Source organism: Polyodon spathula, chromosome 3 (genome assembly GCF_017654505.1).
Source record: "Polyodon spathula isolate WHYD16114869_AA chromosome 3, ASM1765450v1, whole genome shotgun sequence".
NCBI classification, from domain to species: Eukaryota; Metazoa; Chordata; class Actinopteri; order Acipenseriformes; family Polyodontidae; genus Polyodon; species Polyodon spathula.
This window is the reverse complement of record NC_054536.1, coordinates 51,810,200-51,822,601: the sequence shown is the minus strand read 5'-3', so window position 1 is coordinate 51,822,601 and position 12,402 is coordinate 51,810,200. Positions and strand designations below refer to the sequence as shown.

General features: G+C 35.0%; 1 protein-coding gene across 1 annotated transcript in view; it reads right to left on the bottom strand.

Annotated features, from left to right (window-relative positions):
* Window positions 1-854: 854 nt before the first annotated feature.
* LOC121313158 (EMILIN-2-like) overlaps window positions 855-12,402 on the bottom strand; it is a 53,750-nt gene continuing 42,202 nt past the window's right edge. The window contains exons 5-9 of the mRNA XM_041245387.1: window positions 4,999-5,307; window positions 4,215-4,259; window positions 4,076-4,123; window positions 3,550-3,684; window positions 855-1,827 (exon numbers count right to left, since the gene is read on the bottom strand). Of these exons, the coding sequence (XP_041101321.1) occupies window positions 1,490-1,827; window positions 3,550-3,684; window positions 4,076-4,123; window positions 4,215-4,259; window positions 4,999-5,307 (875 nt within the window). The 3' untranslated portion in view covers window positions 855-1,489. The remainder of the gene's footprint in view (window positions 1,828-3,549; window positions 3,685-4,075; window positions 4,124-4,214; window positions 4,260-4,998; window positions 5,308-12,402) is intronic.

Here is a 12,402-nt window from a genome sequence, read left to right as displayed (position 1 = left end):
TTTTCAGTTACATTAAGACATTTAAGAAAGGAAAATCCATTACTGTATAGTCTTTTTTTGTTGTTTAAGGTTGTATTTATTTTTTTAGGCCTTACAATTCTAAACCTAACAAAAAAAGCAAATTAAAAGTTTTTAGCATAATTGAAATATTACAAGTGTTACAAAGCACTTTCATAGGAACCTCAAACTTACAGTATACCCATACCCCAAGTGGTAGTATTAATGTGAATTTGAAAGGATAGGAAGGGGTCAATGCTTTTGGGCACCACTGTAAAAAAAAATCATTAATCATGCACTGTTTTGTAAGCAACTCTGACTAGCATTTTCTTTGCATGGTAAAAGGAGGGATTGAAGATGACAGGTGGCATATTATTGCAAAGCTTAAACTGCACAGTGAGTGTTATTTACCAAAAACACGTTTTTATGCAGCAATAACTGCATTAATATGCTTGAACACTGCTTAACACAAACATGCATAACCCAAAGCATAACTTAGTTAAAACAAAAGTAAAAAAATAAAAATAAAACAAGCACTTTGTGTTTATATATATATATATATATATATATATTATGTATGTGTGTGTATATATATATATATATGTGTGTGTGTGTGTGTGTGTATGTGTATATATATATATATATATATATATGATATATATATCACATATATATCTATTATATATAATATATCTATATATATATATGCTGTAATACTATATTAGTGACATGATTTTCACTATAATTTATAATGCTTGTAGGGATACAAACCTCCCCCCCCCCCCCCCCCCCCCCCCACAATACATCAACCAAATTTGGAAAACAAAAAGGGGGGGTTTATGTAGTTTTGGAAATACATCAAACAATACTGACATGTATAATTTACAATAAATATCAAATATGGCTGCCCCTTTGGAAATAGCTATTGATTTTTTTATTAAAATCGATTTTATAGTACATTTGTAACAGAGTGAAACATTGGCAGCTTGCATTTATGCATTTCTTTGAAATCAGGATAGTCAATACATTTCTTTGAACATTCCTTGTAAGAAACATACATGTCTTTATTTTGAAGTGATACACATGCTGCTTCAGCTCACAAGAGTTGTCCCTTCCATGGAAAGCCCTTGATTTTAAACAGTCAACACTCTGCAATTTAGAAGCTGCTGCTTTGCATCCAAGTGGTCTCATCCAAATGCAGTATGTATGACATTCAAAACAAGTATACAGCATTTAAGTAGTACAGCAGTTTTTGGAAACTATGTGGTTGCTTACAATCCATTGTCATTAACATGGCAACAAAACTTTTCAGCTAATTTTTAACATGTAAACAATCTGTGTGCTTTGGCAAAACAGGAGCAAGTGGTAAAGAGAAAGACACATACAGATATAGGTTATATAGAAATATATTATGACTCTGAAAAACATTCTTAGCATTTTTTTTTTTTTTTTTAAAACTAAAAGCTTTAGTCCAGAGTTTTCTGCTTAAGGGTTATTTGCTGGAGGGAGGTGGATAGAGAAACACTCCACTGAAAGTGGAGATGATTTCATTTGACTGTGTGTAGGCTAGTTTGCCTGCTGTTACTACAATACTCACTTCATCCCCCTGTTTCAGACTGAGAATCACATTGAACATGCCGGTGCCGCCACAGGTCTGCTGCCCTAGACTGGGCTTGTTGTATTCAAGCAGTTCCTTTCTGTAGCCAGATGTGTCCAGATGAATAACACTCTCGTGTGAAACGGACAGTACAGCTTCTACACGTTCATCCCGCTCTGGTACTAGAACTGCACTGATCAGGTACCGACCCCTATAGGGGGCAGTGAGGATACCTGCAATAAACAAGAGTTTGTATCTTAATTGTAACAATCCTAAGCAAGTACAGTGGTAGCCAAAAGCAGCTATAAAAATGGCAAAATAGGGGCGAAAAATATAAGCTTTTGCTGAAGAGATGGATAAATACAGCATGCCACAGCCCAAATGAAAACAGTTATGGTGATATTATATAAATTAACCATAGAGGTTGAGTCGGTGCATGGAAAAAATACATGAGGAGAATCTGCCAGGAATTCTAACATAAATTGACAACAATCAGCTAAAACGTTGCCTAATAGTAAAAACAAATGTGTATGCACACCAACAGTAAGCCCTGCAAATAAATAAACATCCCACTTCTCATTTGATGTTTCATTTTTTGTGTGTATTTATTCAACCGAGAAGTAATAAATTGATTTCTTAACAATGCATTTCCCAAAGTTGACAAAAGTCGACAGTGTACAGCAATAATTAAAATTCAGGACTACGAGTGATTGCAGTAATCAATTATGTTATGTATTATTTTATATTGTATGAGAATTAATTTGCTGGTGACACACACCATTAAAAAAAGTATTAAATGTATTGTTCCTAGAATTATTTTTGTAGCGTACTGAAGTGGGTGTTGCATGACTTGTGACAAGCAAACTGGTGTATCGCATTTTTTCTTTTTTTTTTGTTACATGATGGTTCAACAATCTGCACATAACAATTTACTTGCACAAAAAAAAGATTCAGCAAAATAATAATTCTCAATTGTGGATATGCAAAGTAAAACAACACAGTGATTATGATCAACTTCAAAAAAAGCAAACCATGGCAGCTAGCTATTATCTGTACATTTTGGATAAACATGTGCTCTGTGTTTAGTATTTCCCTTGAAAAATTGTTCACATACATACATTCTGCACTATAGTAAGTTTGAGCCTAAAAGAAAGTTAGATATGCCTTGCATTTTTTTTGTATTAGAAGGGTTACATTTTTTATTATTATTATTATTATTATTATTATTATTATAAAAACATACACAATTAAACATCCTGGAGTTAAAAGCTACCATGGGTTCAAACAAAGTAAGTTAAGTGCAATCGATCAGAGAATCTTAACGGGAAAAGTCAAGCTCAACAGATAAATATTCAGTTATATAATTTAACATATCAGAAAATAGCAATAACCAGCAGTGTTTCCTTTCTTATTAGAAAACTGATCTTATTAACTGAAGCTCTTTCTTGATTTCAGTGTAATACTTGATTTGATAATGGAATGGCAACTGTAGTGTAAAAGTGTTCCTTCTGATACATTGTTTCAACTGCCTGTGCTTCCATGACCATAGGATGTTTATATCTAAAGCCTCTTGCAGGACATCTTGATAGGTAAACATCACTCCACAAGTTTTCACTCTCTTAGAGAAGTTATATTAGCTCTTTTGAGAACATGTGTGAAACAAACAAGTGTCATCTTTGTCATAGTTTGTTCTAAATCAAGCACACCAATGGTACCTAAAACAACTATACATCTCCAGCATTTTCTCCAACCTTAAACTACTATTTTAACTTTAAATAGGCTGAGAAATAAATCCTGTCCTATTCAAAGTAAGCAGTCAACACAGTCCTATGAGTGATGTACTTCAACCTTCACACTGTTAGCTTAGCAAAGACAACTGGAAACTTCACATACAGCCTTCATTCCACATGTGTTTTTCACTGTTACAATGAACCCCTTTTCTCTTCAGCTGTTACCTGTTTGTGGGTTGTAATGGCCTCCATCATTCACAAGGACCTTGTTGAAGCGGATCACTCCCACGTCCCCAGGGAACGGCTTCCGAGTGAGACCCGCAGAAAAGGAGAAAGGCTCTGCTATGTCAAAGCTGCTGACTGCAAATGGAGAGAGCATGTTCATTCAAGAGACATCCAATACACTGCAGTGCATGTTCTTCAATGAATAGAACATAAATACATATCGAGTAGTTGTAAATGTCTTTTTTTTTTTTTAGCATTGTTTAATTATCTTTCTTAACCCCTGCAGTTCTGTTATGTCAGGACCTTGCCTGATTCTGCTGAAGGCACAGCATTATAATAACTCAGGCTTAACTTTTTTTTCTATCTGGGAGATTCTGCCCCAGGGTCCTTTTTTTATAACCTGCAGCTTTGTTTATTTTTTAATTAAGGTAGGGGTATCTGCTTTAGTAATACATATCAAACTACAGTGCAGTGCTTCAACAGTTTAGTAGGACAGCAGCAGAGGTAAAAACACTTCAGACTTTACCTGGAATTACATTAGGGTTAAAAGATGACGGCTTAAGAGGAGGACGGCCTATGAAAAAATAAAGAATTTATCAAAGTTATTAACCATTATGAATCAAGGGGAAATGCTGAATCAAATGAACTAGAAAATACAAATTTACCTGGAACAATATTAGGCTTATAAGACGTGGGAGTAAGAAGATAACCTATGGGGGAAAAAAGAGAGTTGATTAAACTTATAATAATATGAAGAAAGAAATAAGAAAGCCATACCACTGCTGTGTATTCAAATGTGGTGCAAGCCTAGCAATGTTTTTCAAAAGCAGAGACATGAGGATCTTGCATTATAGCTGAACACCCTTAAGTGTGCTGTAGAATTTCAAATAGGGGGCCTGGTCCCATACCAGCTCTCAAAATGATTTGCTTGTCATGTGAACTGGTACTGAAAGGTCCAAGCCATGCTGGTTTGGTGACTTATTTGCACAGGTTGGACCAATGAGATTGATTTATCTTTAGTAGTTAGTTATATAAAACAGTATATTAAGAACGGTCAAGGAAAACCTTTCTTTCACTAATTGAAATACTGAGGCCAAGTCAAGAAACCAGTGCTTTACAACTTTATACCACATGAGGGAATACACATTTTTAGTGTTCTTATGCTTAGTTGGTTTGAATGTGTGTGGAGCTTTAATATGCAGTAGTGGTCCTATTTTGTGGCAAAAAAAGGCTTTTTTCCTGAGAGGAATAAACCAATTTTAACAATATATAACTGAATAAACTACAATACTCATAACAATAAACACACTTATCCTATCTGCACCTAGAGTAAGTTATTTCATGTGTTTTTATTGTTAAAGTGTGTACTTTTTCTTTGGAGTCTTATTAAATAATGCTAGCACACTTTATCAACATTGAACCAAAATGTAGCTCAATTTTTCCACTTACCTGGTGCTCCTGCAAACCCTTTGAAGTCTGGCATGAATCCACCAGTGCCTTCAGGGAGAACGGCCACTTTCTTTAGAACTGTCCCTGGAGGGCCTGCTTCCCCAGTCTCCATCACCACCTCATGCTGTCTTGGAACTATGGGCACACGTGGCTTTGAGGTGATTGGCACACGTGGCCTTGTGGTCACTAGAACAGGTGGCCTGGAGATGACCGGCACACGTTGTCTGGGAGGGACTGGCTCATGTAGTTTGGGAGGGACAGGATGAACTGGTGCTCTTGGCATTGTTGGGAAGCCTGTATCCCCCTTTTCTGCAGGTGGTGAAAAAAAGAAGAAAAGGTAAGAATGGTGTAGTATAGACATTATTGTTTTACAACAAGTCTTGGATTTTGTTCAGAAAAAAAGCCTTTTTAAATTTAGATTTGGATGTGTCATGCCATTCCAAACAATTTGCTACTCCACTTTCATTTCTTTTTCAGTTAATTTATTTTTGTACAGGCTACTTATTGGGCTTTACAAATTAAAATATAATACATTTCCCAACTTTGTTTTGTGTAATCTTATACATAGACTTAGCTCCAAGGTGTTTAGTGTTGGTGATGGGTTTACATCTAAATCTGCTTTTATAGAAATTAGATGCCCTAGTTCCTGCACTAACCAAGATATAAACAGATAACTAGGAGTGGAACACAAAACTGGCCAAGATGCAGACCACAAAAAAAGCAACTCTAACAGCTCTCGTCATGTAAGCCTGTAGGCCTAGGAAGGACTTCAGACTTTGAATTGTGGGGCTACCCTGTAATGAACCTGGCAGAAATGAAAGACAAATGGCAGCTGCTTTGACACAGAACGCAAACACAGGAAGTTTCCAGTTATCTCCTTCAAACCAAGGAAGAGCTGGGTGGCATGGTTGCCTGCTGGCTGTTAAGCAATAAAGAAAATACATTAAGAACCATGGGTATTAATCCACTGCACTGAGGACTGCCCCATTAATCAAGGATCACAACCACCACACCAGAGACTCTTAAAGCAAAGAGAAAAAAGAACAACACAAAGCATGTAACCACAAGCCTGGTGGGAAACCATCTTAGATTTAAGCTACAGGAAAATATAACACTTACAGAAAGACCTGGATAAGCTCTGATGTAGGACTACCTAGTGTTACCTTTGGTAAGGTCCTAAATTAGTGCTAATCGTGATCTGTGAAACCAGCTTAGGGTATGCTGTATGCTATTAAAGTACCAAACAATAAAAATGTTTACTGCTGTATAGCATGCTTAAAGCATAGCAATGTGTTGTAAAGCAAAGATTTCCATTGTAAAAAAAAAAAAAAGTAGTATGGTAAAGCATGACAAAGAACATGTTGAAGGATGGTTAATTCATAGTGTCAATCTAGTAAACTACCTTACATAGAGCTTTACTGATTTCAGAAGTAATTTAATAAGACACCCTCTTCTCTTGTGGCTCAACTATTTTTCACCAAGTTCGCCACGGTGGCAAAGGCTTTGAAAAATGTACTAGTGTAAGACTGCCAGCATGATTCCTTTCAGCGTGTGCTGGTAGATGAACCAATACAGGCTGTTTAGCTTGATTTCATTTCGCCCAATGAAAGCCCTTTAGCTTGACCACAAACATTGTGTTTGGCAGGAGGACAGAGGTTGTAATTATTAAAAAAAAAACAAAAAAAAACACAACATCCAAATGGAATTTTTTGTTTTGTTTTGTTTTAAAAAAATAAATAAAGAAATAAATAGTACGGACAAATTATTAGAATCATGTAGCCCAAGGAATACCAGTCACCCAATATTACTGTGATAGTCAAAGGGGGGGTGAAGCAGTCGCGGTTTCAAACATACCCTCTGGTCCCGAAAGAACATTTTCACAGACGGCAAGCTAAACATGCAGCTTCGAAAGATCATAGCTAAGTTTTGTCTTTTTTCCCACTGTTTGCTATCTCTTTAAATATGCTGAAATATATTTTGTAAATAGTAATAGTGGATTCCAAAGAGGAACAACTGAATAAAATAATAATTACATTTATTATTTTATAAGAAGGATTCATTTATTGAGTTTTAATGTCAGAATTGGTGCAATATTACTGTCAGTAGTCCTAAGTGAAAGAACACTGTAAAAAAGTTTTTTTTTTTTTTTTAAACACAATCGTGGCTGTACAATCCTACTATATTAGTACATGCCTGTGTAACTAGACCTGCGGTTAGTCAGGGAGGCATTAATATTAACATACACTAATAGCACTGTCTACTGACACAATTTCTCTTTACCATTTTGTAGTGGAAAGAAAAAAAAATAAGCAAAGGATTATGCAGTATATGAATATCTCTGCAAACCTAATCAGAATTTAGGAAATCTGTAATGATGTTTCACATGGGACTAAGTTTGGCATTTATTTATTTATTATTGTTTTACTCCCCAATTTGAAATGTCCAATTATTTTTATTTCAACCCGGCTCACTGCTGCTTACTTGGGAGTGGTGAAGACGAACACACGCTCTCCTCCAAAACGTGCTGTCAGCTGTCTGTTTCTTTTCACTCTGTGGGCCGGCCACCTCAATTGGCCAGTCTACAGGGGTCACTGGTGAGCCGAGGACATCCTGCCCGACCTAGGTCCTCCTACAGGTGGCGCTTGAGCAATTGTGCGCCACCCCCTGGGAACTCCTGTCCACAGTCAGCAGTGGAATAGCCTTGATTCAAACTGGTGACCTCCAGGCTATAGGCCGCATCCTGCACTCCATCCTGCATGCCTTTGCTGGATGTGCCACTCGGGAGCCCCAGTTTGGTATTGATTAAACTGGAATCAGAGTTATAGTGCACTTTAAATATACTGTTTGTGTGTATTGTAAAGGGTAGGGTCTGGCATTGAAATAACTACTTGTTATAAAATAAAGTACACGTGTTTCTGCCTTGCTGAAACAGTATGTTTATAACCTGTTTATAGTATTGTTAAGTTTTTCTAGTGTTGCTAAAAATGTTAACTAACTTTAGCCACAGTGGCTAACTAAATGAGTGTCTTAGTAGAGGGAACGTAGCCTGGATTCACTGGGCAATCCTTTTGGCTTATAAAAACCCATTGATCATATGGATCTGATTTAATGGCTCAGCACGAAGACAGGCCCTCCTGGCAGTCTCTGAGGATTGGGGCCCACTGCAACCTTACACCATGGGACATATGCTCACTTTGAGTCTACAGTATATATCGCTTTTCTTTTAAACGTATCATGCAGATAACTATCATCCCACTCAGATATTTGTGGTTAGCATTGTTTTCAGTTAAACATTTGTAATTTAAAAATTCTTGGCTAAAAGGTTATATAATTGATAGTAACCAATGTTTATTTTAAAAAAGCAAGTCATTACTATGTATTCAGTAGATACAGAGTTAATGACCTTTATAAAACCAGAAATACAAATAAAAACCATTATATGCATTCCCAACTTTAGCAGTAGTTATGGTTAGACAGCTAGTGAATGTGTATGCTAATCATATAATTCTACTTTATACATTTTATGCAGCAGGTCACTTCATAAATCCAAAAGAATAATAAAGATCTTAAATAAAATAAACGATATACAGCTACAAATCCTGACAAGAATGTGCTTAGAAATCTAAGACATGATTGCTTTATTTTAGTGCTGAGACAAACATGGATTTTCATGTTCAGATATTCGCTCATAATTTAAACATCCACTCAGTTTTTCAAAAAGTAATAAAAGCCATTATATTGCTCTGAACATAGGCAGAGACAGCATAGCAGCAGTGGCAGGGGGTGTGGCTGTGGCCTGCGTGTGTGCGTTTATTTTACAGCAAGGCTGTACAATATGTAACACATAAAATAGAAAAATATCCCAGGAGTAAAGAATAAGTTGTGTAGGACTTACTTGACCCCAGTGCATTAACTACAAAACAAAGGATGCCCAATACAATTTCAAGGTAAACGTTGTTTTGTTTATTCCCGAAATAAATAGTACATAAAGTTGACGCAGCATTTTATTTATTTTCTTCATTCCTTGCCATTTCTGTTTCTTCACTGTAAACAGTGGCCAGACGCGTTTTCATAAAGTAATAACATGAGGTTTTCTTGTGCGTTTTTGTAGCTGAACAAGCAAACGAAAACTGAAATTTAATTTTAAACACTTAAAATAAAACAAACGTGGAAATGGTCTTGTAAAGTGAAGAGGAAAAAACTCACCGTTTTGGTTCTCGTTTATTACATTCCACATAACAGAAAGTCACAACAAAAAATATATAATAGCACACAGCTTTTTAGAACCTGCCACACTATCATTGAATCCTGCATTGTATGACCTTATAAATCATAAGGTTACAACCACAACCAAGCTGTTTTGAAAATAAAAGCTAATTCCACCACGGTACCGCTACAGTTAAAAGACTAATTCAACGTGTTACTCTAACTGGTTTGTTCATAAATATGTATGCTTGCACCCTGGCTTTTCACTGCATTCTTATGAATTTTGAAGAAATTAACTAAGAAGTAATAACAGGATAAGGGATATCAACCAACAAGTTAAAAAAAAAAAATTAAAATTAAATCCACTGGGTTCGTTTTATTAAACAGTGACATTAGTTAGCCCTGTGTGTGTGTGTGTGTGTGTGTGTGTGTGTGTGTGTGTGTGTGTGTGTATGTGGTATATATATATATATATATATATATATATATATATATATATATATATATATTGATCTCACATATAACAAGCTCTTTTTCATTCACCATTTTTTAAAACTGTTGCGCAAATTTTGGTTAGACAGTAAATAAGTGCAAGGTATTTTGGTCATTTGTAGTGATTATGGACATCTGATTTTTGTATCTGAATCCATGTAAAAAAATATTAGTTTGAATATTCGGATATTTGTCCCAGCAGTAATTTATTAATTAATTAATACAGGATCTTTTTTTACGTGCCAGCATCTGTAAAGTTAGCATCTGCTTGTTTAGAGACTGGAAACAGTCCTGCAGTTGACAATCACTGGCAATGTCATGTAGGTGGGGGTGTTTTCATTCCCCAGCTGAGCTGAACTAAACTCAATTGTAATGCGAGGCACTCCAGCGAATTGAGTGAACATTGCATGGCTATGGTTTAGCATGACCTAGAATATTAGGATTTAACATATAACATAATGCATATCTTTTATATAACACCATGTAATCAAAGAAGCTACAAAATGATATCGCAAAAGTCTTCCAGAAGCCATAATAGTACTAGTATTTCATGTTAGATTTTGAAATGTCACATTTTTCCATTTTTGTCAGTTTTCCATTTAGTTTATGGCAAACTACAAAGTGGTATGCAATGCAATATGTTAACACAACATTATTCAGCAGGTTTTATTCGACTTTATGAACCAAAATGAGTTAATTACATATGGTGATGCTCAACCTTTGGCCATTGCTGCATAGCAGCACATCTGCTAAGATAGACTGCTTTCAGGGCTTATGGTAGAAGAAGTGAGGGGAGCTTCCTAATTTAACTCTATAATCCTTGACAAAAAAAACAGAGGTATAATTATAACTTCCTCCTTCGACACAACAGTTTCCTTTGGAAATTTACTCCACACTGCACAGAGCGACGTGTGCAAAGTCTTTGAATGTCAATTTTCAACAAAATTATTTTATTGTTATACATTTGCATATACAACTTACTGCAATCTCAATCGTTTCTTTATAAATTCCTTATTTGACCCTTTTTTGCTTAAGAACTTTTTAAGTATTTTGAAGTGCAACATTATTATTATTGTTATTATTATTATTACATTGTTGTTGTTGTTGGCAAGCACTAGATAATCACTACCTTTATTATTATTATTATTATTATTATTATTATTATTATTATTATTATTATTATTATTATTTACACCGTGTAACAATTTTTTAATTTTTTTTTTTTTGTTCCTGGGTAGTAAGTGTTATTTACAGTATAATCGTAAATCTCCAAAAACTACTCACTTCTAAATCTTTTGTAGTCATTTTTGTATTACTTCAGTATAAATACATGTTAATTTGGATTCATATGTTGTTTTTTTTCTGACTTTATGTGAACGAAAAGACACACATTTGCTCGTTTTCCCATTGGAAATAGTGATATTTGGAAATATCACAGTCCCGGTCACAAAAGCAAAGTTTGTGGGGAATAATAGCCATTTTCTATACTTTTGAGGCATAAGCAATTAGGAAATAACACTTACTACCCAGGAACAAAAATTGTGTTACATAGTGTTATATTATTATTATTATTATTATTATTATTATTATTATTATTATTATTATTATTATCTGTGTTATTATGCACAGGTCACCACTTACCTTGTATTATTTACTTTTATTTAGTTTTTACTTTTAAAAACAGTCCGGTGAACTTGACAGAAAATGCTTTATAAACATGGCTCATAATCTTCAAAACTATGTATGAGCTTGGTAATGTTGGGATGTGACACATAGAATACAAATGTGTTGCTGGATTTGTTTTACAATGTATAGAATAGCAGGACCTCAATAATATTTTTGTTTATTTGGTGAATCTCCACTTCATGCATATATAAAGACGTTCCTACCACCTATTTGTGCCACGGAACAATTTATCATAAAAACAAACCAACCAAAAAAAAAAAAACTGCTTAAAATGAGGTCACATGTTCAGTTTTACTGGACCTTTTTTGTGTCATTTTTAAAAGCCAGCATTCATTTAAATGCTGGCTATGTAGACTGTATGTATATTTTTGCTTATTAATAAACGTATTTTTATGTAACTTGCATAAGCGGAAAGAAAATGTCTCAGTGCTGCTCAATGCACCACCTGCAAGCACTGCTGCACCTCGTAAATTAACTTTTCTCTTTTGAGAGGTGACTTCTTTTGAGGCGTGTGTTTGATGTGTGTCAAGGGTGTTAACCTTGCTTCTGATTGGTCAGTTTCATTCCAGTCGCGCAACAAAAAAAAAAAAAAAAAGAAAAAGAAACGGCAGTGACTTTTAAATTATTCACTCGCGTTCAGTGTGGATGCAGCTTCAGGTTAGTTATTCTGCAGTTAAACCCCATTGTCATGTGTGCTTGAGTTCATCCCTTGTTTTCGAACAGATAGCTTTTAATATGTTGAAGCTCGAAGTCTGATATCACATATTACAGAAAATTATCAAATTTTACCAAACTACTTTTGACAATTGTGTGTTGAACTTTTGAGCAGCTGCATGTTATCACTTTGTTGAATGTTGACCTTGTTTCATTGCATTAAAATCCTTTTTGAACTGTTGTGGTGATGCTGAGGACACCTTGGTCGACAATAAGCTTCTCCTAAATGTCTTGGGTTTTAATACATACGCAATCTACTTTAGATTCAATATTAATGGGGTGTATAAATTAGTTATGACTATTAGT